At 49.8% G+C, this 25,286-nt stretch overlaps 1 protein-coding gene across 1 annotated transcript; it reads left to right on the top strand.

Annotated features, from left to right (window-relative positions):
- Positions 1-4,278: 4,278 nt before the first annotated feature.
- PLEKHO1 (pleckstrin homology domain containing, family O member 1) lies at positions 4,279-23,285 on the top strand. Its single transcript, XM_010284430.1, has 6 exons — positions 4,279-4,374; positions 5,197-5,343; positions 17,714-17,854; positions 19,336-19,440; positions 21,678-21,779; positions 22,309-23,285. The coding sequence occupies exons 1-6, from the start codon at positions 4,345-4,347 to the stop codon at positions 23,071-23,073; spliced, it is 1,290 nt and encodes a 429-aa protein (XP_010282732.1). The 5' UTR covers positions 4,279-4,344; the 3' UTR covers positions 23,074-23,285.
- Positions 23,286-25,286: the final 2,001 nt, after the last annotated feature.

Here is a 25,286-nt window from a genome sequence, read left to right as displayed (position 1 = left end):
CATTCCTGCACCCACAACCACGATCCACACTTCTGTGGAAACCCTGCCGCATTCCCCTGTCACTGCAAGAGCCTCCTCATGTCCAGATTCAAAGCCCTTTGCGCTGGCAAAGTAGCACAGAGAGCCTTTGTGGAACCAGTTTTTCAGACCACAGCCTTACAAAGCAAAAGTTGGAGACTTTGGGGCCAGTTTGTGTAGCAAGGAGGAGTCCTGGAGCACGGCAAGGGCTGTTGGACATTCTCTGCTGCACCTCCCAAGGCATGGCACCAAGCACCAGGACCGAAGTCACTTGGCGATGCTCACAGAGGGAAAATCACATCCTGACACGGACTCTTCAGAGCTACCGCAAGAAGGTCCTAAAGAAGCCGCCGCTGTAGTTTTGTAACATTATCATCTAAACATTTCTGGTTCTGTCTTTCCTGCTTGTGGCCAGGTGGTTGCTCCCAGCTCTCAGCCACAAGTTGCTTTTCCTGCGGTGTTATTTATTAGCTACTTTTGATATATCCTGCAACCAAAATAAAAATACATCGCTACTGCAAATACAAACTGGGAAAACAAATCATCCCAGAATACAGTCTACACAAAGGTTGTTAAACTATGGACTGAGTTAATTAGCAGCTAATAAAAGACTAAATTCTTCCATTAGCTATTCCGGTATGCGAGATCCACTGATTTCATTGGGGGCCATTTGCGTCTGTGGGCACAAGGCCATATTTACTGTGGTAACCATGAAGGCAAATCGCAGGACAGTCAGGGCTTGCCGCAGCTGGGATGGGGATGGGAACGGGGATGGGGATGGGGACAGGGGCAGGGTGGGAGAGCTACACAGCCGTACAGACAACTTCACGTGCCACACCGGTGCAAACGTGGCTCAGGGAGGCCACAACTGCCCCCAGCCCTCCCAGACGCCTTCCCAGCTCAGTAAATCCAGCGTGAGCAATGGCCGGGGGTCAATTCCACAGCTGGGAGTGTGACTGCCTGTTTCAAGCACGGAAATTGGAGCTGGACTCCCTCCTATCTCTCTTCCTTCCATATAAATTGTTGATGTTTCCAGATCTGAATCACTGGTCACATCCTTTACAAGTGTGAGTCACTGTCGTACTACTGCCTGCAGGCTTGTTCAACCAGCTACGCCCCTTGTGTTTTCCAAAACAGCCCGAGGATTTCTACCAGAGCTGAATTCCTCCTCCCTGGGCTGTGCGTGCAGGTGCTTTATCTGGTGCGGTTACAAGGCGACTTCCCCGGCACTAAGGCACGAGGCCCAGGGATGTTCTCTGCCGGGTGAGCGGTGCAAAGGGCCATCAGCGCCCGTGGAAATCCAGGACGTTGCCTGGCGGGCTCCCAAGTGGCTGAAGACCCTCCTTGGCCACCCCCAGGGCTGCTTGGCCATTGCATTTCCTTGTCTTTGTGGTCTGTGTGAGAAAGGGATGGCCCCCTCCAGCAAGGAGCCCTGCACACTCCCCCAAGGATGAGAACAGACTTAGAAGTGCCACAGAGATTTATGGTGTTGAATGCTCTTTATATTTTTTTCAAAGCCCCTTTTACACTGTCCAGATAAATTGATTACCTGCTACTGGGGGAGTGGGAAGGGCTGTTTATTGGGAACCACCAAACAAGAGTTTGTCAGGATCAGAAGAAACCAGTAGGAGTTTTTGCTTTTCCTTTGATCTCTGCAAGATGTGCCCGGAGAAGGCATGCCAGAGCCAGAACAATAACGCAGAGCAGGCCGGCAGCCTCAGCCCAACTGCCGCTCAGGCAGCCATTCCGCCGAAGGCAGCGTCTCCTCTGCATGCTGCCGGCACCCAGACCGCACTCTGCCACCCAGGGCTCGCCGCTGGCAACATGCAACTGGATGAAAACGAGTTTTATGTCCTTAGACCACACTGTGGGTACACACTGTGTTGCAATGATGGCAGGTGGCTGCTCTAGTAAAGGCAACTTATGTGACAGACAAAATCCTGTCTGTGGCAAATTTTGGGATGCTATGGATTGGTTTAAAAATCTGTATGGGACAATGGGGAACCTTACACAAGTGACTTGGCACATGGCTGCAGGAAGTGTATAGCTAAGGCATGATACAGACTCTTAAATGGGATTTCAGTGGGCGTGAGGCATCTTCTCCATCCACTTTTAAAATTCCTATGAGGCACCTAATGGTAAGTCTTTCAGCAAATAAATCCTGTGATAAAACCCCAAACACAATCCCGAGACAAACTGTACTCAGAGTGGCAGAGATCTGAGTTTGACTGCTAAAAATAGCACGTAACTGTGAGCGCCAGGCTGTCCTGACAGTCCTGCAAGGAGGCCGTTTGGGAAGAGAGTGGGCCCTGACCAGCACAAGTCTTGATTCAAAGGGCATGGCAAAGTTCTCCCGCTGCTACCAGCATCGTGCCATCTGGCATTGGCCTGCAGCCACCTCTGGGGTGCTCCGTAGGACCTGGCCACCGAAAACAGGATGTGAAGAATAACAAGTCCGGTTGGGAGGCAAAATGTTATTAAATTAGTTGGCACACTCCATCGTGCAGTAAGAGACCCTGCAAACCGCACCGGGGGCTTTAGACAGTCAACTTTTGCTGTTGTGAGTGTGACTCATCTCTGTCCCTCTGCCATCACACCTCACCCGCTTCTCCAGCTCTGCCCACGTGCCGTAACCCGGCTGTCCAGGGCAGGTGCCTCTGCAGCGCTCACCGGACACGTGCCATCACTGTGGCTCTTCCCCACTCCGCAGGAAGAAGCGATGTGGTACCCACCTGACCCAGTGCCTCTCAAGCAGAGCAGACCAGCACCTGACACCGCCAAATTTACTGAAGAGGGAGGCAATACTAAAGCATTTAGCCACTTCTTAACTCCAAGCTGTAATTGTAAAAAAAAACCCCAACAATTATCCTCATGGTGTAAAAGGGGAAACTGAGGCACAAAGACGGCAGCTCCCAGTTCCGGGCCACACAGAGTACAGGTGTGCACAGACACAGAAGGAAAAGGCAATCCCTGCTCCGAGCATCTTAGAAGGTGGATTTGTTTTAGATGGTAACCTGTTGCACTGTTGCAGGTATTCAGTGCATCCCACAGCTCACGACACAAACGGGAGAGCACTACAAAAATACCAGCACTTCAAAAAGATACAAACCCACCAGCCCCTCACTCACAAAATCTCTGAAAATACTCTCTGATCCAAGTGCTCAACCACTGCTTTTGCGTCCAGCATATAATGTTTTAAAAGATGTTAGCAGCACAAGTACATCATCTGTATTCTTGACGCATTCATTCCAAAGTACCTGAGGTAAAACACAGTCTTAAGTCGGTAGTGTGGGCATGCGCCAGCCTAAGGATTGAATGGATGGTTTTCACTGCAAAGCAAGCAACTGATCAGCTGATCAATGATTTATCAATCTTTTCCTTTATCTATATAGTTCTGAACAGAACAACTTCCTCCTTTCTCTGTTTTTCTCTCTTTTTTTATGTATATCTCTGATCAACACAGCCTATGACCTCAGTCCCGTGCTCAGATAGTTCTGGACTTGCAGGACATACAGGAGGGAGACCAAATAAGCAGAAAAAGGACATTTTTTAAGAAGCCAAGCATCCCCTTACTTTTGGGAAGCCGTGCTCTGAATCTCACTGTCTTTTTGCAGTGCAAGTCCCTGCTATCAGACCCTCAGTGCTGGGAAGCAATCCCTTCTCGCCTGGCCCCCTCCCCAGGGAATCTCCCCGCTCCTCTCTGCAGAGTGCTTTTGTTTATACTTCTAAACCCTCAGCCACTTTCTTGGCAGAAAACCCTGCCAATGCCACCTGGTCGCTCTTACGTCTCCCAGGAAGTTTTGCAGTGACCTGTGACACAGCCAGGAATGTGGCTCGGACACTGGGACGGACAGACAGACATCTGATAACGTGCTATCCGCTCCCGTCCCCCTTGCTGACCCCAGCCTCGACACACACACACATCCAGCCACTCACATCAGCAGCGAGTCAGAAACAAAGAAGAAAAACCCTCGTGGGCTGCGATTCGCCCTTTATTGTGAACTCCAGACGTCATACACGCACGGCTATAGATGGAGCTCGGGAGCCCAGGCCAGCCCAGTGGAAGCCCACGAGAGCTCAGTGATGGTGGTGGTGGTGCCGGTTGGTGGGGGGGATGCTGTGTCTGTATGGCTAAGGATGTGTTACAGAGGCGGGCTGCTCTTAATGTAACTAGAGAGCTGCTGTAATCTGCAAAGGGTGAAGACAGAGAGGGAGGAAGAGGAGGTAGCCTCTGTGTTTCCCAGCCACGCTCTCCCCAAGAGGAGGCCGCTGGGAGCCCCTCTCTGATCCCCCCCCCCATCTCCCTCCAGCACAGCACACCAAGGAATGATGAAAAAAAATAATTCTGCTAAAAGGGTGAGTCGAATCGGTTCTTCTTTGGGGCACGGTGGGGTGGGGAAGGCTCCCGGATGTTTTGGGGAGGGGGGCTTGTCTCTTGATTTCCAGTTGTTCGCTCTGCCTCTGCTCCCCCTGCCTTTGCCTTGCAAAAAAACCCCCAAACCCCAAAAACCAAACCCAGCGCCCGTCTCTCCTTCTCTCCTACTGCCCAGCGCCTCTCCTTCCTCTTGCATTCGCCAGGAGATACTATTCGCCGTTTAGTGCGGAGCGATGTAGGCAGGCAGTTTTCATTTTTGATCACAAGGAAACGATAAAATACAGAGACACCATCTATCTGTCGCTCTGTGTCTGTCTGCACCCTGCGTGTGTGCCTGCTGCTCTTACCACTGTCTATGAAGAAATCTTAAATATAAACCCATACATAGATTTTGCCTCTAGGACTGATTGTTCATAAAAGGCTCAAAAATGCAAAAAAAAAAAAAAAAAATCAGCTAGTCTAAATTCTCCCCAGCATCCTCCTGTGCCTCTTTCCATGGGGAAATGCACGTTGTATGAGGCGAATATAACATAACAGCCTTGCTTATATAATGCACCAAGTGAAACCCTGTCTGCGATTTTTGTGTCGTCCCCTCGGTGTTATTGTTGTTGCTTCATGTCTGCTGAAGAAAAATCTATGTAGAGTGAATCAAGCGAAGTACCTTGGTCCCAGCTTCGGTGGAGAGAGGGGCCAGAGGGAGGGGGAGGCGAAAGTTGGGCAAAGAGGGAGGGGGGGAGAAGAGGAGTGTAAACCCAAGAATAATACCGTTTTCCCCCATTTTCTTCCCCGTCTCTTTGTGTTAGGGGCAACAGGATGGAAACCAGCAGTCTGTGCAGCCGGAGAAGGTCGGCTGGGTGCGGAAATTTTGCGGGAAAGGCATTTTTAGGGAAATCTGGAAAAACCGTTATGTGGTTTTGAAGGGAGATCAGCTTTACATCTCGGAGAAGGAGGTAGGATCGGTTTCATTTTCCTTTCCCATCCCCCTTCCTTTCCTTTGCATATGAAAAGCACACTACGAGCAGCCCCAGCCTTTCCCCTGCCCAGCCATCACCCTTCCATCGCCAGCCCGGGCTGAGGAGGTTTCCTGGGGGCTTCTCTTCGCCCCCGAGTGGGTTGGTGTGCAAGCTCCAGCAGCAACTCCCCCGGACAGCTCTGTCTGGGAGACATTTTTTCAGCACTGGACACATGAAAGGATTCACTTCGCGAGAGTTAAAACCCTCATCCTTCTTTCCACCGCGGTGAAACGGCAATGCCAGCTTCCTTCTGTGCCTGTCCTCTATCATTAAGTTCGACAGCGGTCTTGTTCCCAGCTGCTGCACTGCTCTATTTGGAAATAACTGTGGTCTCCCAACTGGAATCGAGCCACTTACGGGTCCCTTATCTCTTGTATTTTTTTTTCCCCCCCGAACCACCCCGCAAGAGGACAATGGGGAAATTTAATCACAGATTGGACACCTTGTTGAAAAACGTGTTGTCCTCTCCTCCCCCTCATCTCCGCTCAACACCGGCTGGGGTTTGGGCTTTAATGTGGTGTTTGCATTAGACTTAATTGGATGTGACTATCAGGCTGAGCATTGCAGGCTCTGGCAGGCTGGGATCCGGCTGTCCTTGCACAGCTTCCCCCCTTAGTTTTTCTCTTGGTAAATTCATCAGGAAGAACTCCGCAGGCAACAGCACTAGCACTAGTGAGAGCTGTGCCTACAAGAAGAGGCCCTGGGGCTATTTGCAGTCAGGTTGGTGTTAGGGCAGGGCATTTGGGGTACAAATACAGATCTGGGGCTGGGTCTTGGTGGGTTTCCTCCCGAAAGTGGAGGTTGTTCCCTGACAGGCATTGCAGGGTGGTCAGCTGTTCAGAGGCATGGCTACCTGGCCCAGCTTGATCAGTTTAGGATCTGGAGAGAGAAGAGGTTCAGAGCACCAAGCATAATTTGATTTAGGGGCTAATTGAATCATGGGGCATGGCAAAGTGCAGATGGGTCAGGGGTTATTAGAACACAGAATAGCCTAAAAGCGGACTGAAAGCCCAGGTGGTGGTTAGCTATGCGTTGGCACTTCACAGCTCGCTCCCATGGATCTCTTGGCTGCTCCAGAACCGGAGAGAGACACGGGTGTGGGGGGTAAATGTTGGCTGCAGGCTGGGGGTCCGGTGCCTTAGAAACGCTCGGGTAAAGAGACAAAATAAGAGAAAGATGAGAGACTGTAGACAACGCTAGTCGTAATGAGACACTAAACATGAATCTATAGATATGGGAAAAGTTAGATGGAAAGGTGGATGTGAGAGGTACACAGCGAGTGGTACAGATCTCCTTTGATCTGTGGTCCTTCCAAATTTTCCCGTAGTAACGCAGACTGTAGAGCGTGCAGTTCTCAACAGCAGGCCTGCTTGTCTTGTATGACTCTTACAAGCAGCTCGCATACCTCTGGGGCCACAGATCAGAGTTTAGAAACTGCTAGACAGACAGATTACATGGCTGGAAGGATTTTACCTGCTGGCTCATGTCCTACCAGTCTGGGTCAATGGCCCCGTACCGGGGCCCTGATTCAAGGCAGCACTGAAGCTCGTGCTTGAGCAGAAATACATGCTTAAGCGTAGTGAATGGTGATCAAACTGGAGCTTGTACTTTTTGAGCCAGGACCTGGAAGACAAGTAACCATGACCAAATCCTAGTGTTAGGGGAGCTGCCATTTGGAAATGCTGGGAAGGGATTGGGAAAAGGCTGGACTAGGCGCCTCCGTAATGGTAAATCCACTGCAGGTTGGGCAGGATGGTCCTTCAAGCAGGTGTGAAAGCGCAGTGTCAGCGACAGGACTGAATCGTACCGTAATTCACAGCTGGGTTGGCAGGGAGGTTGTGTATGTGGTTTTGGGGGGACTTAGAGACAGACACAGGAACGTTCAGGGTCCCTCTCATCACCATTCAGTGGGGAAGGGAGTCACAAGGACGGGGAGAGGGAGAAACTCTGCCCCACTGAAGCAAAGGTGGAACAAGGCGGCTGGGACTGTCACTGCGGCATCTCCGCAGGCGGGGTGGGAGGCCTGACTGCCACCCAGGCTGCGCTGACCGCCTGAGCCCGCGGGCTGCATTCTGCCTGTGCGCAGGACCTCCTCGGGATACCTTCACTAGGGAGAGGGAAAGGGCACTTCCAGAGAGCGAGTCAGCACACAGAAGCCCCAAGCAGCCTCTGGAAGGACGCAGTACAGATTACTCCTCCTAACAGGGGAGTGCTGGCAGGGGAGGCCAGCCGACCGGCTGGGCTCCATGCTAACAAACTCCTCCAGAGCTCTCCCATTTGGAAGATCCTCCCAGACCCTCCGTCTGCAGCCCAGACCTGCACAGTGACTGTCCGGGACAGCAAAGCCGTGCTGTGTGGCACAATACACTCCTTTAAGCAGTGTGCGAACCCTCCCTTTGATGGGAAATACTCTGGATCTTGCCTAGGAAAACAAAAGTGTTTTCCAAAATCCTGGCCACCCTGAAGTCACCAGCTGGACTTGCCACCAGCTGCAGTACCACTGGGATGTCCCGGACACCCAGCGCTGCCAGGTGGGTGGTTATGTCTCTCGCTGGCACCCCAACTGTTTGAACCCTGGAGAATAAACTGACAGCAAAGGCTCTACTTGGCTAAGCAGCAGGAAAGTCTGCACAAGAGAGAATGTATTAATAGAGGAATCGACATCAGTGAAGATGTGCAGGAAAAAGATGTCTGTCTGTTGGTCCATCCTCCCTCCCAAATGCATCCAGGTAGCTGCCGCTCAAATAACTGTGTGCTCTGAGCGCAGAAGGACGAGGCTGTCCGGAGGGCTGTGCAGGTGCTAGTTCTGAACAAGGAGCACTTGTGTTTGTTTCAGGGAGCATGCATGTATTTCTTTACGGGGAAAAAAACTAGTGCATGTGCAACTGAAGCAGCACTGTGGCTCTACGTGTGTGAATATGTGTGTGAAAGACCATAAATAACATGCAGCAGTGACTGCCTATGTCTTTATATGGAAGAATCTGCGGTTGTGCAGAAATGTGGTTAGAGGTAACATCTGCCTGCCTGCATGTGCACTGAAGTGACTCTGTGTGCCTGCGGGATTGAAGAATACGCCTGTGTCACCGGGTTCGGCATCTCTGGGAATCTCAATAGACAAGGTGGCTCGAGCCACCTGGCATGTGGTACACTGCACTGCGGGTCTGGGCGAGCGCGCCTGTGTGTGCGGGTGTGGACGGAGGGCACACATTTGGCGTGGCTGCCTGTTGCTTGGGCGTTTCCAAGACTTTCTCTTCAAAGACAGGTCTTTTAATACATGGCACAGGTTTTTGGTACTGACTGGACCTTTATTCCTTAGCAAAGCCAGGCCTTCACATAACAACAAGATCTGCGTCCAACTCTGGAGTCCTCAGCACAGGAAGGACATGGAGCTGTTGGAGCAGGGCCAGAGGAGGCCACAAAAAAGATCAGAGGGATGGAACAGCTCTCCTAGGAGGACAGGCTGAGAGTTAGGGGTGTTCAGCCTGGAGAAGAGAAGGCTCCAGAGAGACCTTATTGTGGCTGTTCAATACTTCCAAGAAAGATGGGGACAGACTTTTTAGCAGGGCCTGTTGCGATAGGACAAGGGGTAACAGTTTTAAACTAAAAGAGATTTATACTAGAGATAAGGAAGAAATTTTTCACAATGAGCGTGGTGAAACACTGGCCCAGGTTGCCCAGAGAGGTGGTAGATGCCCCATCCCTGGAAACGTTCCAGGTCAGGTTGGACGTTGCTCAGATCTGAGCAACCTGATCTAGTTGCCGATGTCCCTGCTCATGGCAGGGAGGTTGGACTAGATGGCCTTGAAAGGTCCCTCCCAACCCAAAACATTCTGTGACTCCATGATCTGCCCTGGGGAGGCCCGTAGCCAGCACTCCCTCCTCTCCACAGGTCTTAACACGTGTTTCAGAGCTCTGCTCCTGGAGCATGAGGATCTCTCTGCACGCTCGCTTTCCTGGCAGCAAGTGCTTGCAGCTCCCACAAACAGCTTAATAAATTGGGATTTGTCAAGCAGAACGGGATGGAGCCTCTTTTGTTTTTTCACACACCAGATTATGCCCAGTGGAGAAAATGGAGCCACTGCTGAGTTGTGCTGATGAGTTGTGTGAGAGGCTCTTCACTGCTCTGGAGAAAGGCCTCTCCACTTGTGAATCCCTGCCACTGCTGGTGTGGCTGATGGGGCTGGCACTGGATGCAGCCAGAGAGAGACCCTGAGGAGACGTGAATAGAAAACTTTAGTGGAAATGGCTACTAGGCAGGTTGAATCTCAGACCAATTTCTGCAGCGATTGGAGAGGAGAATCAATTGTCTGTTTCCACAAAACATGAAAGTCCTGCTCTGCTATAAATTACATTTGCTCCATCAAAGCCATCGCAGCAACGTGGATTTGGTGGACGGAGCTTACAAGTTAACTCTCATATTAACCTTGGTGTTTCTTGTCAGCTTCTCTTAAGCTCAGAGGCTGCTCTAGAACAGAGGGCAGGCTGGTTAGCGGGTAAAGCGGGACTCCCAGCCTCTCTCTGTCAGCTCAGAGCACCGCAGAAGAAGGGGTTAAATACCAGGACTCCTGGATGCTATCCTCAGTTCTGCCACGCACTCACTAAATGAATTCAAACCAGACATTTATTTACTTTTGCCTGAATTTCTCCATCTGGAACGTAGGGCTAATAATACTCATCTCCCTAAGGCACAAGGTGCCTAGGAACGGGGAGTTGTATGTCACACCCTGCAGGATCCCTTGGGAAAGATGTCGGCTCAGGGCAGGTAATGATGTTGCACAAAGACAACGCGGAGCAGTAAAACTGCTCGTAGCTGAGCACCAGTCTGATGTCTGGAAGGGCTGAACGGTTAGGTTTCCAAAAGGTTAACTCCCACAGGCAGTCAGACTGCCAAAGTCCCGCCAGGACCCACACTGGTATGTGCTGGGAATCTGTGTTCTTTTCCAGTTGCCTACATAGGACCTAGGCTTGCAGGTTAGAGACCAGCCCTGATTGATGTATTTTGGTTAGGAGAAGGTGTGAATGCCTGATAGAAGCCTGGGCTTTCTCCCTGGCAGAAACCAAGTCTCTAAGGAGAGGAAATATATTTTATCAAACCAGCTGATATACCTGGAAAATCCAAAGAGCGCTTTTGGGTTATATTCTTTTATTAGGGCATCAACCTTTGGAAGCTATGAAACCCGCTCTGACACCTAGAACCTTTTCTCTTCCAACCATGCACTAAAATGGTAGCTGAGGCTTACAGACCTTGTTCAGCCAGGGGCTCTGAGCCTGCACAGAGATCTGTACCCCTGCTGCAAGCCGAACTCTGTGAACTTATGCAAAAAATCCCCTTCATTATTTAGCATTTGGTCATCAGCCAAAATAAGCACTGAGGGCAGAAACACGCAAGACAAGATGTGCTGAAGTGAGCTGAGCTCCGCTAAGCAAAAGAACACCTTCTTAGTATCAATTTTGCAGTCTTTCCCCTTGCTCTCCTCCACACCGGGTCCCTCCCCCCTGCAAATTTCTGGTAATTGTTCTCGTGGTTCTCGCCCAGCTTTGTTACTGCTTTGCACTTGGGAATAGCAGTCAGACTAACACAGACACAGCTGGGCTCCTACCACTTCCTGTCAGGAAACCCAGAGCTGTCCAGACAGCATGAACGGACTCTGTGATGACGAGATCTTAATGAGGAAATGCTGCTCGGGGCTTCCTTAAGCCTTTTCTTGTTTGCTACCAAAAGCATCGACTCAATTAGCAGAAGAGCACTTGAAAAGTAGTCTGTTCTCGCTCCTCATTTGTTACAGCACCATCAAACACCGCACAGTGCTCTGCCTGGAAGGGGCGTGCACGTGTGTGGGTGTGTGTACACATTCAAAGTAGTGTCTAGAGTTCACATCCGTGGTTCACGTGTGTGATGGAGCCTGCAAAGTACTTGTGTGTCTGTGCGTGTGCTGTTCACGCACTTGGTACTGTGACGACGCTTCACGGTGTGCATTGGCGCTTGGTGAACACCTCTGTGTGTGGGGTGGCTGTGTTTTCTAGCTCTGTGTCACGTCTGTGGTTGCTAGGTGAGGAAATATCTTGGTGTCCGTTGCGTTCCATGTGCACAAGGTGTTAATCAGAGCTCTGCAACTACATACGTGTTTTATGGGCAGTAGTAGTGCTAAGTGCCAGTCTGGTGTGTAAGCCCTTGGCTTTTGGTATACAAAGAATGGCCTGTGACTGCATGGTTGGGGCCTGTGGCCCCTTCCATACCTTTCCTGCTCTTGCTCCTTTAAGCTGTCCTTTTCCTTTCCACCTTCCTTCTGCTCGGCCAAGCTCTGTTCTACGCTTTGCAGAGCAAGGTGAAAAGTTTCAGCAAAGTCTCTTTTCTGTCTCAGTGGTACCGTCTTGCACAAGCAGAGAGAGGGTCAAAGAACACTCAGGCAGCAGAAACAACACACATCCTGACTCCCTCTCCCTGCAGCGGAAGTGGCTTGTGAGATGAGGCAGCACGGCCTTGGCATTAGAGTGCAGCACTGGGATGCAAAAGAGCTGGTTCCAGCACAGGGTGCTCTTCAGGGCCCAGTTGATTCTGAGACCTGTGTTTCTGGTAGCCTTGGCTGATGGCTCTTTGGGGCAAGGGACTGGAGTAGATAGCAACTTTCTGCCGCCATCCCCTCGTTAGCTCAGGGCAGCGATCTGGCAGTCAAAAGGCCTGGAAGATCATGCTCATGCCCTTGAGCTACCAAGTTCATGGTGCAACTCCCACTCAGACGCAGATGTGCAGATGGGGAGGCAGTCTCTTGGAGCACCGCCATTTCTATTCTAGCGAGGTCCGGAGGCTCTGGCCGAAACCAGGGTCCTGCCGCGCCGGTGACTGCACAGCCTATCTACATCCCTGTCTTCTCTCTTCACATGCACCTTAACTGGTGCTAGAGAAGGAAAAAGTGGACCATCTCCAGTGTTCCACTGTACACGCACCATTATACCCCATGTCCACAGCATTTTGCAGGTCTCTGCTGCTATCAGATACTCTGATACTCTCCCAACGCTCCGTGTATTTCTTCTTCAAGTTCCCTTGCAGACTGGAGCCGCACAGTTACCTCTCTTGTGCAGCCAGAGAAGCGAGGAGAACAAGGAGCCAGTGACTGGCCAGGCCACTAAAGTCAGGTCTCCCCCATCACCTGCCAGTCCCCTCACCAGTGCTGCTTCCCGGCACTGCCAGAGCCAGTGTTGCACAGATGCGCGGATACCTGTCTGGAATCCGGACAGTTTGGTTTTAGCTAAGCTCTGCAGAAATTTCTGTCCCTTGCTAGATGGTAGAACTGCTTAGCTTGAGGAAGTGAAACTTTCATCTCAGCTTGAGAGGGGAACATGCTGGCTGATGACTGCCCATGTTTTTCAGCTTTACTGAGAATCTGTAGGTTACTTGTTGCACCCCGAGCCACATTATGACCCCTTGAATGTCTTGTCGATGCATTACACTTGGTGTCTTGTGATTTTCTCTACCTTCTGCATTCGCTTTGAGCATGTCACATCTCAACAGGGAACTGCTCAGGCAAATCTCCACTAAACAAATCTGAGGAAAACTGCAGAACTTTGCCGGGTGGCTGCGTCGCTGCCCTTCCGCTTCGCTCCTGATTTGGCCCCAAAACACAGCCCTGATCTGAATCAAGGAGGTTCGGAGTTGTTGCAGGTGACAACTTGATGAGGGTGGAAACTTTAACGCTCCATCGGCAAGACACCCAAGGGGCAGTTAATTTAAACCACATTAGGCATCGTCCCATTGCCAGCATGCTGCAAAGGAGCATTCACACAGAGGAAAACAGGCCTTTGGAAGCATGACTAGCTGCAAGACTAGAAAAAAGCCCTCCAAGCCTTTTAAAGAAGGTACTTTGGGTACCATGGCTGATATTCTGACCCACTACGTGTCCACAGGATCGCCAGGTCCCACAGGCACAGGGAGTGCCATCATGGCTGGCGTCCCTGCGGGCTGACCCTGCTGGGGCAGCAGCTGCGGGGGCGAGGCGTGTGAGGAATGCAGCTCCCCTCCTTGAACTTTAGCAACGTGCCAGCAATGTCAGCCTCAGCACATCTCGCCGCTGACTGCAGGCCCAGATTAGCCAGGGGCTGCACGGCTGTTTGCAGCATAGCTGTGCCCCAAGCAGCGGCAGCTGCTGTTGTGAGTGCAAGGACTGCATGGCTCTGGGGTCTAACATACCCTGCTTTAGGGGCCTGCCTTTGCCTTAGGTGATGGGGAACACGTCGGGTACCTTCTTTGTGCCTGTTTCCCTTCCCTCGCCTGGCCTACTCTGGAAGCATTTCTGGGAGCATGGGGAGGAGCCAGGCTGAACCCCAGGACAAGAAGTTGTTTTGTCTGCCTAGAGCAGGTACAAGACGAATGGCAAAGCCAGCAGACAGCCGTGGCAGCAATTGCTGGGATTTATTTACCTTAATCCTTTCAATCCAGAGCTTCCCTGCAGGATGAGAAGTGCAGGACCTACCTGCCCACAAGGCTCTGAGATCTGTCAACTCGCTGCATGCCAGGCACTCAGCAGCTGTGCGGAAGGAAAGACCTGCTGGCCACCTCCCAGCTGGGAATGATTTTGCCAAAATCAACCATCCAGGCCTCTCCCTTCCTAGCACAGTAAGCCAAGCGGTCCCTGATTCCTCTCAGCCTCAAACTACAGTGTGGGGGACCTTAAGAAAGGCTAGTGAAAGCAGCAGGATCCAAAACATACCCACATCTGCAGAGCCCCAGCTGCTTCACAGACAGGTGTGCAAACCTGTGCAGTGGACAGGAGAGGCTATGTCGCCCCAGACAGGGAAGCTTTTTCTTGACTCCCTGAAAGGAGCTGTGGAAAAGAGGAACTGTCAGGCCCTGGAGAGCCTGTTTAAGCCACCTTCCCTGCAAGTTAGAAAGCAAGAGACAAACTGTCAAACCAGACCGAAGACCATTCAGGGGAGATGCTCAGCCTTTCCCAGAACTCAGATATTTTCTTATAGAGTTTCAAGTTCGGCACCTGAGACTAAAAATCATCCCTCACTTTCAAAAATCTGTGTTCAATCTATATTCAGCAAAGAAGAAGAAAACAAAGAAAAACGTAATGGTCATAGTAAATCTCCACCACTAGGATTAACTCCTCAGACACAGAGCACACTCTGGGTGCATGATGAGCTGTGGTAGGTCACCCTGACATAAATGAAGATCAATGCTGCTATGCTGACCATGCCTTTACAAACCACACCGGGTGACAGAGAAATCACGCTTCATTCCCTCCTACTGAGAACTGACAGTTCCCAAAGGTTTCCAGAATGTTATCCAAAGACCCGTACATTGCCTTGGGTGCTGGGAACATATCAAGCTAAATTCTCTGCTAGTGAAACCTGAAGGGTTTTATTTGCATGGCTCCAATCTCACTCAAAGTGGGGAGGAGGGTAGACACCCTGCAGGTTTGTCACCCACCTCCTATTGACATAGGTGACCGGGATTTAGGCTTCGCTGACCATGTGGTTCCAGCAGCTTTGTGGGTCTTCAGGGGTTGTTTTTTCCTTTTTTTTCCAGAGGATGACTGTCCTCAACCTCTGAGCACTCATCCTCTCATGCCTCTGAGGTTGCTCTGTAATTCATGCCCACCACCTCCCTCGTTTTGGCCTCAGGAGCCTCCCACAACGGACAAAAGAGCTGGCTGGTACTTCTGAAGTTTGCCTTTCACCTTCCTTCTCTCTAGTTTCACTGTTTACACACTGAATGCTCTGTTACTTTGCTCTGCTGCTTACTTCTCTGCCTGCATGTCTCAGCTGGCAATGCCCCTTGTGAGACAAGACTGCTGTCCTTCCCATGCCCCGTGAAATTGCTGCCACTGCATCACCGCAATGGAGCCCATTTCAGGCTGCTGCTGAGACCTCTTCCCACCACGACGGCAGAACAAAGTCACGTTCCAATGACTAAATTACAGCCCCGTTCACTTTATGGCCCCATTATACTACCAAGGCTGTGTACAAGAGGGAATCAATTCAAAGTGAGCACAAACCTGCCTCTCCTCCCTGTGCTGCAGCTCTGGCTGAAGGGCAGACATACCCTTAGGCACCTGACTCACTCTGGCCCACGTCCATAAAGGTATCCACCCCCACAAAATACCTGGGGGGACCGAACCTACCCACCTTGTCTGACATTTAGAAATGGGACCCCAACATCATCCTTTTAATGCAAATAGATGTTGCTTATTCTCAGTTCTTAAGCATTTTATAACTGGTCTACGCACACATACGGCACTTTGGTGAAAGTGGTATACCATCTGTGCAGCAGGGTCTCCGGTGTGTGTCATGGGGAGACAAGCGCGGTGTTAGAGCCCCTGCACTTGGCAGTGCAAGTCTTTTAAAGGACTAGCTATACCTGAAGGGTGGTTATCTGAACGAACTACACCCGTCTCTTCTGCAGCCTCCTGTAGACGTTCCTAGAGGCAAGAGATTTGAGTCCCACCTCCCATGAGCTGTGCGTGTCTTGAGAAAGGAGGGAAGGGCTGGGGAAGTCCCAGTGACCTATATGAGCAAACATCTGGAGCACAGACTTCTGCCTCAGCCGCTGTGTCACAGCTGGGGGCTCAGAGGGGATCGGCTTTTCCTGCTGTGCATGAATAGGGCTGAATTCAGCCAAGATTCTTGGAAAGAGGTGGATTGTATGATGGTACTGGGAAGAGATAAAAGCCGATTAGAAATGCACAGGGAGGATATATAGATAGACGTTATCTGCAAGTGACATTTCCGCATCTGTTCATAATTAGCCCATAGACAGTGGCTGTTGTTATGAGCAGAAATAAGCAATAGCTTCTGGGGCTTCAAGAATAGCGGTGTACAGTGTCTGCCTCCTAGTTCTTGAAGACAAACTTGGGGGATAGAAGGAAAAAGGGAGGAGGGGGAACTGCAGTCATTATGCAAGGCCAGATGGTCAGTTGATCTGTGTCTCTGGTAAGAAAGTTGGTTACAGCATTTAGGCAGCCTCTTAGTTTAAATTTTATTGAAAAAATCACAGGTAATTCAGTGTTTCCCAAAACTAGGGAGGAAACATATTAAATGGGGTAGAGTCCTTTCAAGAAATCCAAGAGCTAAGACTTTGTCACTCTCTGCCTTTTCAGCACCTGAGTTACTCAAACTCCACTGCAGATCCCAGCCTGTAATGACCTCGGCTGGAGCTGGAAGTCACATCTTTAATTTAAGCCTCTGTGATATTAACCTATAGGTGTGTGCCTGTCACAACATGGCTCATAGAGGAAGAGTTGGGGAAAGGACCTGGAAAAAGTATGATCTTGTACAGGCTGCAAAGTGGCCACTCCTTGGCTCTCTAAAGGACAGCCCTGACGTGTCTGTGTCAGTGAAGGTGAAGCCCTAGCACCCTCTTCCTTCTTGAAACCTGGCTGCCGATGGTCTCTGGGGGCCTGGCCAGCCCCCCAGCAGTGAAAGCCTGGCAAAAGCAGCTGCCAAATCAAAACTCATGATCTGGGCAGTCACCAGTGCCTGGACGAATCTTGCCCATAGCCCCTTCACAAGGGATGAGGCTCAGCAGCGGGGGAGAGCAGCACACGCATCATGTCAGTAATCTGGGACTGGATGTGCTTCATCCACCCCCCAAATCAGCTGTCAGCACAGGCTCCAGTAATACCACCAGGTTAAAAATAGGAAGTGCTAATCTTTATCCCTGAAACTTTTGTTATGCTGTCTCCAGAAAAGAAACAACCACTAATACGATTGCCCCTTTTAATCAGCAGATGAAAGTCCACCTTCTCCCAGCATCTCCTGCCTCTGCATGAACCTCCTTCTAGCAGACAGGGTCCTCTTCTTGCTGCTGGAGTAAATCCTATTCATTTTGAGGGTCCACAAGCATAAATACTGTGTCTGACCACACCTGCAGGTCAGTTCAGCCTAGTCCTGGTAACTCTGAGGGTGGGAGAGGCAATTAAGTCCAGAAGGAATCCATAGAAAAGCAGGAATTAACCTAGAAGACTGTGATTTTCAAGTTATCCTTCTAAATCTGTCCCCCTCATTCGAGAAGAGACCCAAGCCAAAACTATGACATTGAAAATCTCTTCTACTCCTCCCCAAAACCAAGGGTAGCACTCCCCAGTAATAATAAGTGCTATTACTGCCTTTGAGTCTTAAGGTGGAAGACTGTTGCACAATGTTTCGGTGACCATGTAAGACACCAGTGGCTCCAGCACACATTCTGTACATTCAGACACCTGATGCAGACAGCAGCTCCAGCCCAACACCCTGTTGGCTTGGAGCAGCATCCCTGTTGCTGCCTCTCCGACATCTGTAAGGCTGTAATTTTATTTTTGTTTCACAGGTAAAAGATGAAAAAAACATACAGGAAATGTTTGACCTGAGTGATTATGAGAAATGTGAAGAGCTCAGAAAGTCCAAAAGCAGAAGCAAAAAGAACCACAGCAAATTCACCCTCGCCCACTCCAGACAGCCTGGAAACACGGTACGGTTTGCTCTCAAGCACGCAGTCAGCCCGAGAAAGCCATTAGCTCTTGGTGCAGGCCAGGTTGCCTCTCAGTTACCTGCTCCAGGCCTGAGGGCTTGCCACAGTAATTGGGGGGTGAAACTGGATAGGCTGGGTGGTATAGGAGTCCAGATCGTGTCTCATAGTTTAAAATATATTAATGTTTATTTAACCACATCAGGACCGATAGCAACAGTGACAGATGGAGAGAGAATCAGGGTTTCTGCTGGGAGAGCACTCGGGCCTCTGGTGTACTAAGTAAATATAACTAAGCACTTCGCTCTGGATCCGTTCACCTGAGAGTGTTCTGACATTGGGAAAGGAAGGTATCAGAACATTTGCCAGGAGCAAGGACAAAGCCATTTTACTGCCGCCACTCCTGGCAGCTGTGGTTTAGCTGACTGCACTTGTTAATTCACGGGGGGAGGCAGGGAAGGAAGGGATGCCGATGTTCTTTGGGTTTGCTGCCCAGATTTGGGCAGCATCAAAAGAACTGCACAAGAATTTGTCCCATGAGTACTTTCTGCCTAGAGGAAAGCTAAAAAGTGCCAGAATAGGGGCACTGCTACCTAGGAGCAGGACTTTCCACGGGGTCTCAGTTGCCGCTGCAGAAAGAGAGCCAGTCTCTAACTGCAAGCTGTCGCCGGCACAGATGCACCCACCTGCAGCCACACACATGAGCTGGATTTACGCTGTTTATTCTGACTTGTTTCAGTAGACCAAGCTCGCCCACCCCACACTTTGATAAGGATTGTGTAACACCATGAAATGTGAAAAGAGAAGAGGAGGGGAGAATGGAAAGCGGCTGCACTGCCTGCAAGCACCCTGAGCAATGGAGGGGATTGAACAAAGTGCTGTGGAGACTAAAACTCATTTCTGCTGAATATCTAGCTTAAAGAAAACCCTAAGGATCCTGGATCCCCTATACAGGCCATAGTTTCAGAACTGCACTGCCCTCAGTGTGCATCTGACATACCAAAGCATGGAAAATCTGGCTCCTTCTGTGGGTACCTACTGTTGCTGCTTGTCTAACAGACTCTGTCAAAGTCTGAGGTGGCAACAGATAAATGGCATGTGAGCAGCAGATGCCCAGAAAGCCTGCATCATCATTTGATGAGGGCAAAATCTAGGATGGTGTGTGGGAAGGCAAAGAGGGGGAAGGAGGAACTGCAGCCACAAGAGAAGTAAATATGGTACACAGCTTTTGGTTTGAAAAGCTGAGTACTGTCAGGAGTTGTGGTCTGCTTTGCAAGGAGCTGCCAAGAAGCAGAGAGGCCAGGTGCAGTGTGTGGCAGACCAGTGCCGTTTTGCAGGACTGGAGGTTCAGATCTGCTTTGCATTTTCCCACTAAGGCAAGCCAGCTGTAAAGGCCATGTAGCTTTTCTGTGGGCAAGGACAGTGTGTAAGCATCTCTGTATGAGTTTAGTCACGGGCACTGACCTGAATTCCCTCTTTTGTAGGCACCAAATCTGATCTTCCTGGCTGTGAGTCCAGAAGAGAAAGAGTCCTGGATTAATGCCCTCAACTCTGCAATCACACGTGCTAAAAACCGCATCCTAGATGAGGTGAGCAGGACTCTGAGGGCCTTTGTTATCTCAACTCTACATTTGGGTGAAGATTTCGGACTGCTGGAGGCAGCAGCAGCCCCTCCTACCCCTCTCCATTTCCCATTTAAAAAGAGTGCAGAGCCATTGGGTTTTTATGGATTGCACTCAAACACAGCCACCAACACCTGCAGACTGGGCTCTTTGGGAGGTCTGGGATAGTTTGATCCTCCCAGCCTCGGGATTAATACGCAGCACTGATTGCAAAGCGATGGCAAGAGGCAGCTGCCAAGGTGCTGTCCCCTCCCTGGCCCCAGTGAGAGGCCTTGCTTTGAAGCCCTGCCTTGCCTCACACAGGGATGGTGGGACCATGTTTGGAATGGTTTCCCAGAGCTTTGGAGAGTCTTTCCTCCCATCCGCTGCTCCTGAGTGAACATGCAATGTCCTCGTGTTTGCAAAGGCGCTTTAAGTAGTGGAACTGAATTAAGGAATTAACTGAAAACCAATATAGTCCCATGCTATCTTCAGAGCAGCCTAATAGCATGGCACCATCTGTCAACCCACCTCAGTCCATCTTCATCCCGCCTACCCATCCCCTCCCCATCACCACCTCCAAGAGACAGGCCCGTTTCCACTGCTTTGGCTAAAGGAAGGGGACTTACTGGGCATTTAAACTTTGCAGATCCTTTCCTACTCTTCAAGGGTCACACCAGGAATGTTGAATCCTGCCTTCTCAGCACTGTGTGGCATATATTTCTGCCAAGACAAGTCAGGCTCTCCATTTAGCGAAAAAAGAAGGGACCACCAGAGAGATGAGGCATCAGTGCTCTGTGGGACAGCAATAGGAGGTCCCTGGAGCAGTAAGAGCCCTGTCTGCTTCAAAACAGGTCCACACAAAGCATAACTAGCATAGCTCCTACCACTTCTAAAATGGCAGCATTACTACTGCACGAAACTCCCAAAGTAACTACCACAATTACGCAAAGCAACTTCTACTAGAAAAAAAGAACAAAGCAACATCAGTTCAGCCTCCTCTTGGAGACAAGTGTACCCTTAGAACCACAGCTGAGCGAAGGGGGCCAGGTTTAGATCACTATTTAGTATTTTAGAGCATTCCCATGTAGTTTATTCCAGTGTGAATGGTAACTACCTTGAGAAGGCTGTGCACCTCGCTACCAGGGCTGCAGTTTGAGAGACCATCTCAATGCTGTCTCACATTAATGCTTCATGATAACTACTCTTCAGTTTAGATCTGTCTCAGATCTATCTCATCCACATTCAACTTACTGCAAGACAGGTGGCCCACTGCTGTGATGCTGTTTGTTCTCGTGGATGGCAACACAAAACCCTGTAGTGAAGGAAAATGAAGGTCAGACCATAGGGAAAGCTGTAGAGCAGAAAGCAGCATAACAAACAATGGGATAGATTGCTTCAAGGAGAGTCTGTCGCTGAAATCTTTACAAACAGATTCAACACATAATTGTCAGGAATGACTTAAGTAGATCTGATCCCACCTAGGCACAGAGGGGAGAGACTAGGGAAGCACTCTAAGGCTCTTCTAAGGCTGGATTCCCACACCCCATTCCCTGATGGCTCTACCTGCAAATCTTCCAGGAGGTCACCCTCTGTGCACCCTTGTAAGCACATAGATCGGCGAGTCGCACCTACAAGTCTTGGACCAGTGATGGCCCTTGGGACAGTATGTCATCGACACTGTGCAGGCAGGTTTTACAAACTTACCGGTTCTGTGTGTGCCTGGGCACACTCGCTAGGGAGGGTGTTGCAGACTGTGGCCGTCTGGTAACAGCAGGTGGTCAGGCTGTGCTCCCAGGCGCAATCATGGCCCTCCGCAGCAGCCAGAGGAGACCAGCAAGTTAGCACGTCGGGAATACATCGCCTTCCTCATTCCAGCTCAGCACTATGTTTGGTTCAGGTGGTGATCACAGCTCTCTTCCTGTTCAGCAAACATTTGCACTACAGAACTGCAAACTCTGTATTCGAGTTCAGGATCTGTTGTTTGCAACCCAAACTTCTGCCTGCTGAGCACTCCTGCCTGAAAGCCTTTAGCGAAGGATCCTGGCCCAGAGGTATGTGGGAGAAGTTCACCCTCAGCACATGGCCAGGTCACAAGAGAAAGGGAATCCTGGAGGAATAAATGATCTGCCACAGTGCATCTGGCCGATTGCAGCTACAGAAACAAGGAATGGCTCGTATTTCCTCTGCTCCCAGACATTCACTGGCCTTTGTCACCCCTTTAGGTTACTGTCGAAGAGGACAGCTACCTCGCCCACCCAACACGTGACAGAGCAAAAATACAGCACTCCCGACGCCCTCCAACACGGGGACATTTGATGGCTGTGGTACGTCTAACAAATTCCAGTCACCTGCTTAGGTCAAGTTTCCTTGTAACTATTTCATTTATAAGTAGACACTAGAAAACCCGGTGTTTGAGCTCTGGCCTGAACTGAAAGTTGTCATAAGACCCAGGGCTGTCCTGGGCCGTCAGATCTAGTCCTCCGTTCTTGTAGACCATTGCATTGTGCAAACCCTTTTGCAAAGTGGTAGCTTGCTATCACCGACACACATTTTCCTGATGCTGAAAATGAAATGCTTCTTCAAATTCCTGATGGAGAATAGCCACACAGCTGGGGAACTCAGCCATGGGTTGGTGTAGGTGGCCTGTCCAAGGCTGTTCAGCTGATCTGCAGCTCAGCTACGAACCCAGCATACCTGGGGCTCTGTCACTAGGTCACACTTGCTATTATTCCCGGTCCATCTTTGCATCCCGGTGCAAGTGATGCATATCTCAGGTATGAGAGACACTCAGAAGTAGTGTGCAGCCATGCCTGTTCCTGTGATAACACAACTCTTCTTTGTCTGCTTCTTCAGGCATCTACCTCAACCTCTGATGGCATGCTGACACTCGACCTGATCCAGGAGGAAGACGCCTCTCCAGAGGATCACAGCACCTGCGAAGAGAGTTTCCGGGTGGATCTGGATAAGTCGGTGGCACATCTCACTGCTGGCCGGCGCCGGTCGGATTCAGAGAACGTCAAGTCGTCAGAGAAAGGCCGGACGGGGAGCCTCCCAAGACGGGAGGTGACCTCATGGGACAGATCCGGGCAGCGCAATGACTCCTTTGACAAAGGGACCATGTACACACCACAGGTTCCCAAAAAGCTCTCACACTCAGAAAAGAATAAATGTGCCTCCATGGAAGAAATTCTGTCTCGACGGGACTCTTCCACGCACCGGGCGGTGCTGAGGAGGGGGCTGGAGGCTCAGTTTGCCTCAACAGAACCAGAGCAGCTGTCCCGGATACAAGAACTGGTTGCACTGAAACTGGAAAAAACTCAGGAACTGCTGACAGAGGTGAAGGGCTACGGGGAAGGCAAGAGAAAGACCAAGGATTCCAACACCAGCACCAGCACCACCACCTCTTCTTCCTCATCATCTTCCAAGTCGGACTCTGAAAGGATCCTGCAGGAATCTGAGAGGTTACTGGGGGAGGCTTCCTCCACCTGGAGCCAAGCCAAAAGGGTGTTGCAGGAGATCAAAGAGTTGAGGGACCTGTACAAACAGTTTGAACTGCAGCAGTCGGACTCAAAACCCAAACAGAGCTCACAGTCTCAGTACAGGAAGAGCATGATGTGAAGGCAAGCCTTGGGATTGGGAGGGAGGGACAGGGGAGGGCGGCCATCTGGTCTTTTTTTTTAATTATTATTATTATTTACAGTGTTCAAAAGAGTGAAAAGGTGCCTGTTATCACCCAAATTTGCTTCTCAGAGCTTGAACCCTTCCTTTCCTCCATCATATCCCCTGAGAAAACAACCCTGTGTTCCAATAAATTCAGTTACAGTTTATAACTCCTTTTTTAAAGAGCACCCTTTGCCCGCAGGCCCCCAACTTCTGTCACGCTTGGAGGACGGAAGAAAGCACCAGTTCCTAGAAAATGCCCCTGCATGCCTGGAGCAGCACGTGCATAACAATGGGGACAGATGCTTTTGCGCTGTAGAAGCCCTGGCTTTGCTGCTCTAAAGTCTGAGCTGTATCCTGCATTACAGCTCCTTGACCAAGAGTCTCATCTTGTTTCCTCACTGCCCTCTCGGAAATAAATAACAAAAAAAGGTGTCCGTCCCAGCCAATGCTTGGAAGTCCCCATTATGCAGGAACTGTCTTGAAGACGCCTGGAAGGTCGGGCTGACCGCAAGTTTTACGCGAGTCATCAGAGGCACTTGCTGGACTGCAGCTAGCGGGGTTCTGTCCTGGCACAGGTCCCTTTTGTGAACTCCTGGGGTCGGCAGCTGTTATTCTTGTGGTACATATACAGCCCTCCAGAAGGAGGGCAACAGGTATGCAATCTGTGTTCAAACTAACCCTGTCTGTCCGTTGATGCTTTACAGAACCCCCGTGGCCCTGTGCAATGGGAGTTAACAGCTATATGTCTTCCTTTCTGTGCAAATAGAGGATCAAAGCCTTGAATCTAACAGACAGCCCATATGGGTTGCTTGGGGGGGTTGTTTTCTGGCTTTTCCATTTTCATTTCGTTTTTTTTTTTTTCCTTTTCTTTGAGCTGAGGGGAAATGGAAAAATCAGGGTTGCATAAAGGTGGCAGCGAGAAACCAAGAGCCGAAGTAGTTTTGGTAGGTTTGATTCTGTTCTCTCATGCATGCACAGGCTCGGTTTCTGCCAGTCGGACTGCAACAGATAGTTCTTGTTGCTCCCCTTAGATCAGAATCAGGCCTACTGAAATGAAAGCTGAGCTTGTAAGAGAGCTCAGATACCCTCATCTTGGTGATGCCAAGCACTTTGCTAAATAGGTGGCTCAGTTTTCACGCCTTTAAGCAGAAAGACAAGAAAGGAGGCTGTTAAGATGTCTCACGGGGCTTAAAGTACACCAATGTGGTGACATCCAACTGTTACTTTTTTTTTAAAAGGAAACTCAATTCCCTTACCTACATTGCAAATAATCCATGAAAATATTAAAACCAACAGAGTTATTTCCTGGTTGGAGTCGGTGTGGTCTATTTTCTTTTAATGGTTGACCTCCCTTGGAAAGGAGATTGGTTACTTTCCCTTGTGTCTGGTCAGCTTTACTATTCAGGCTCATGTTGCTGATGTACAATTGCCAGTGCTGCAAAGAAAGCATTTCTGTTTTTTTTTTAATTAGTCACTCTCCCACTTTCCTGTTAGAATTACTGGTAGAATTATTACTGTAGGCACTAGGTTCCTGAAGATCTTACTATTTACAAACTTCAGATCTGGCCCTTGCAACAATCTTTTACTTGTTCCTGTCTCTAGCACAGCTCTTTGCCCACTCTTGAAGGGCAGTTTTGAAAAGGCATCACTCATTCACCTAAGCTTTTGTCACAGACCTATAACCGTCCAGGGGTATACATGTCACCCTTCCAGCATTTTTATTCTTTTCAATTTTTTTCTTACCTTTTCTTTCACTTGAAGGATCTGTTTGGATGCATCAGAGGAAAAAACATAATCCCTAAAAGAGATTAAAAAACAACACGTGAGCCACTCTGATAAAACCTTTCCCATTCAGCTCTTTGATCAAGAGAACAAGAAAAATATGCAACTATTTTCCAGATGTGACATTCAGCATTAAAATTAGCCTTGTTTTCAAAATAAGAAAGCTAGTCTAAAAACCTGGATGTTTGAACTGCACTCAATTGGGATGGATGTGTGTTGTGACCGGCCCACTGGACTGATGTCAAAATCTAAGCATGAAAATACACCTGATCCTGACTGTACTGGGGTCATTAAACGCTCTCAAGTCTTTCTTAAGCAACAAGGTAATATAAAAATTGGCTGATTAACAGATCGAAACAGTGCTGGAGGCAGGGATGAAACACTGA

The sequence above is a fragment of the Phaethon lepturus genome, unplaced genomic scaffold (assembly GCF_000687285.1).
Source record: "Phaethon lepturus isolate BGI_N335 unplaced genomic scaffold, ASM68728v1 scaffold5083, whole genome shotgun sequence".
NCBI classification, from domain to species: domain Eukaryota; kingdom Metazoa; phylum Chordata; class Aves; order Phaethontiformes; family Phaethontidae; genus Phaethon; species Phaethon lepturus.
Note: the sequence above shows the minus strand (reverse complement) of the source record. Positions and strands in the feature narration are given on the sequence as shown.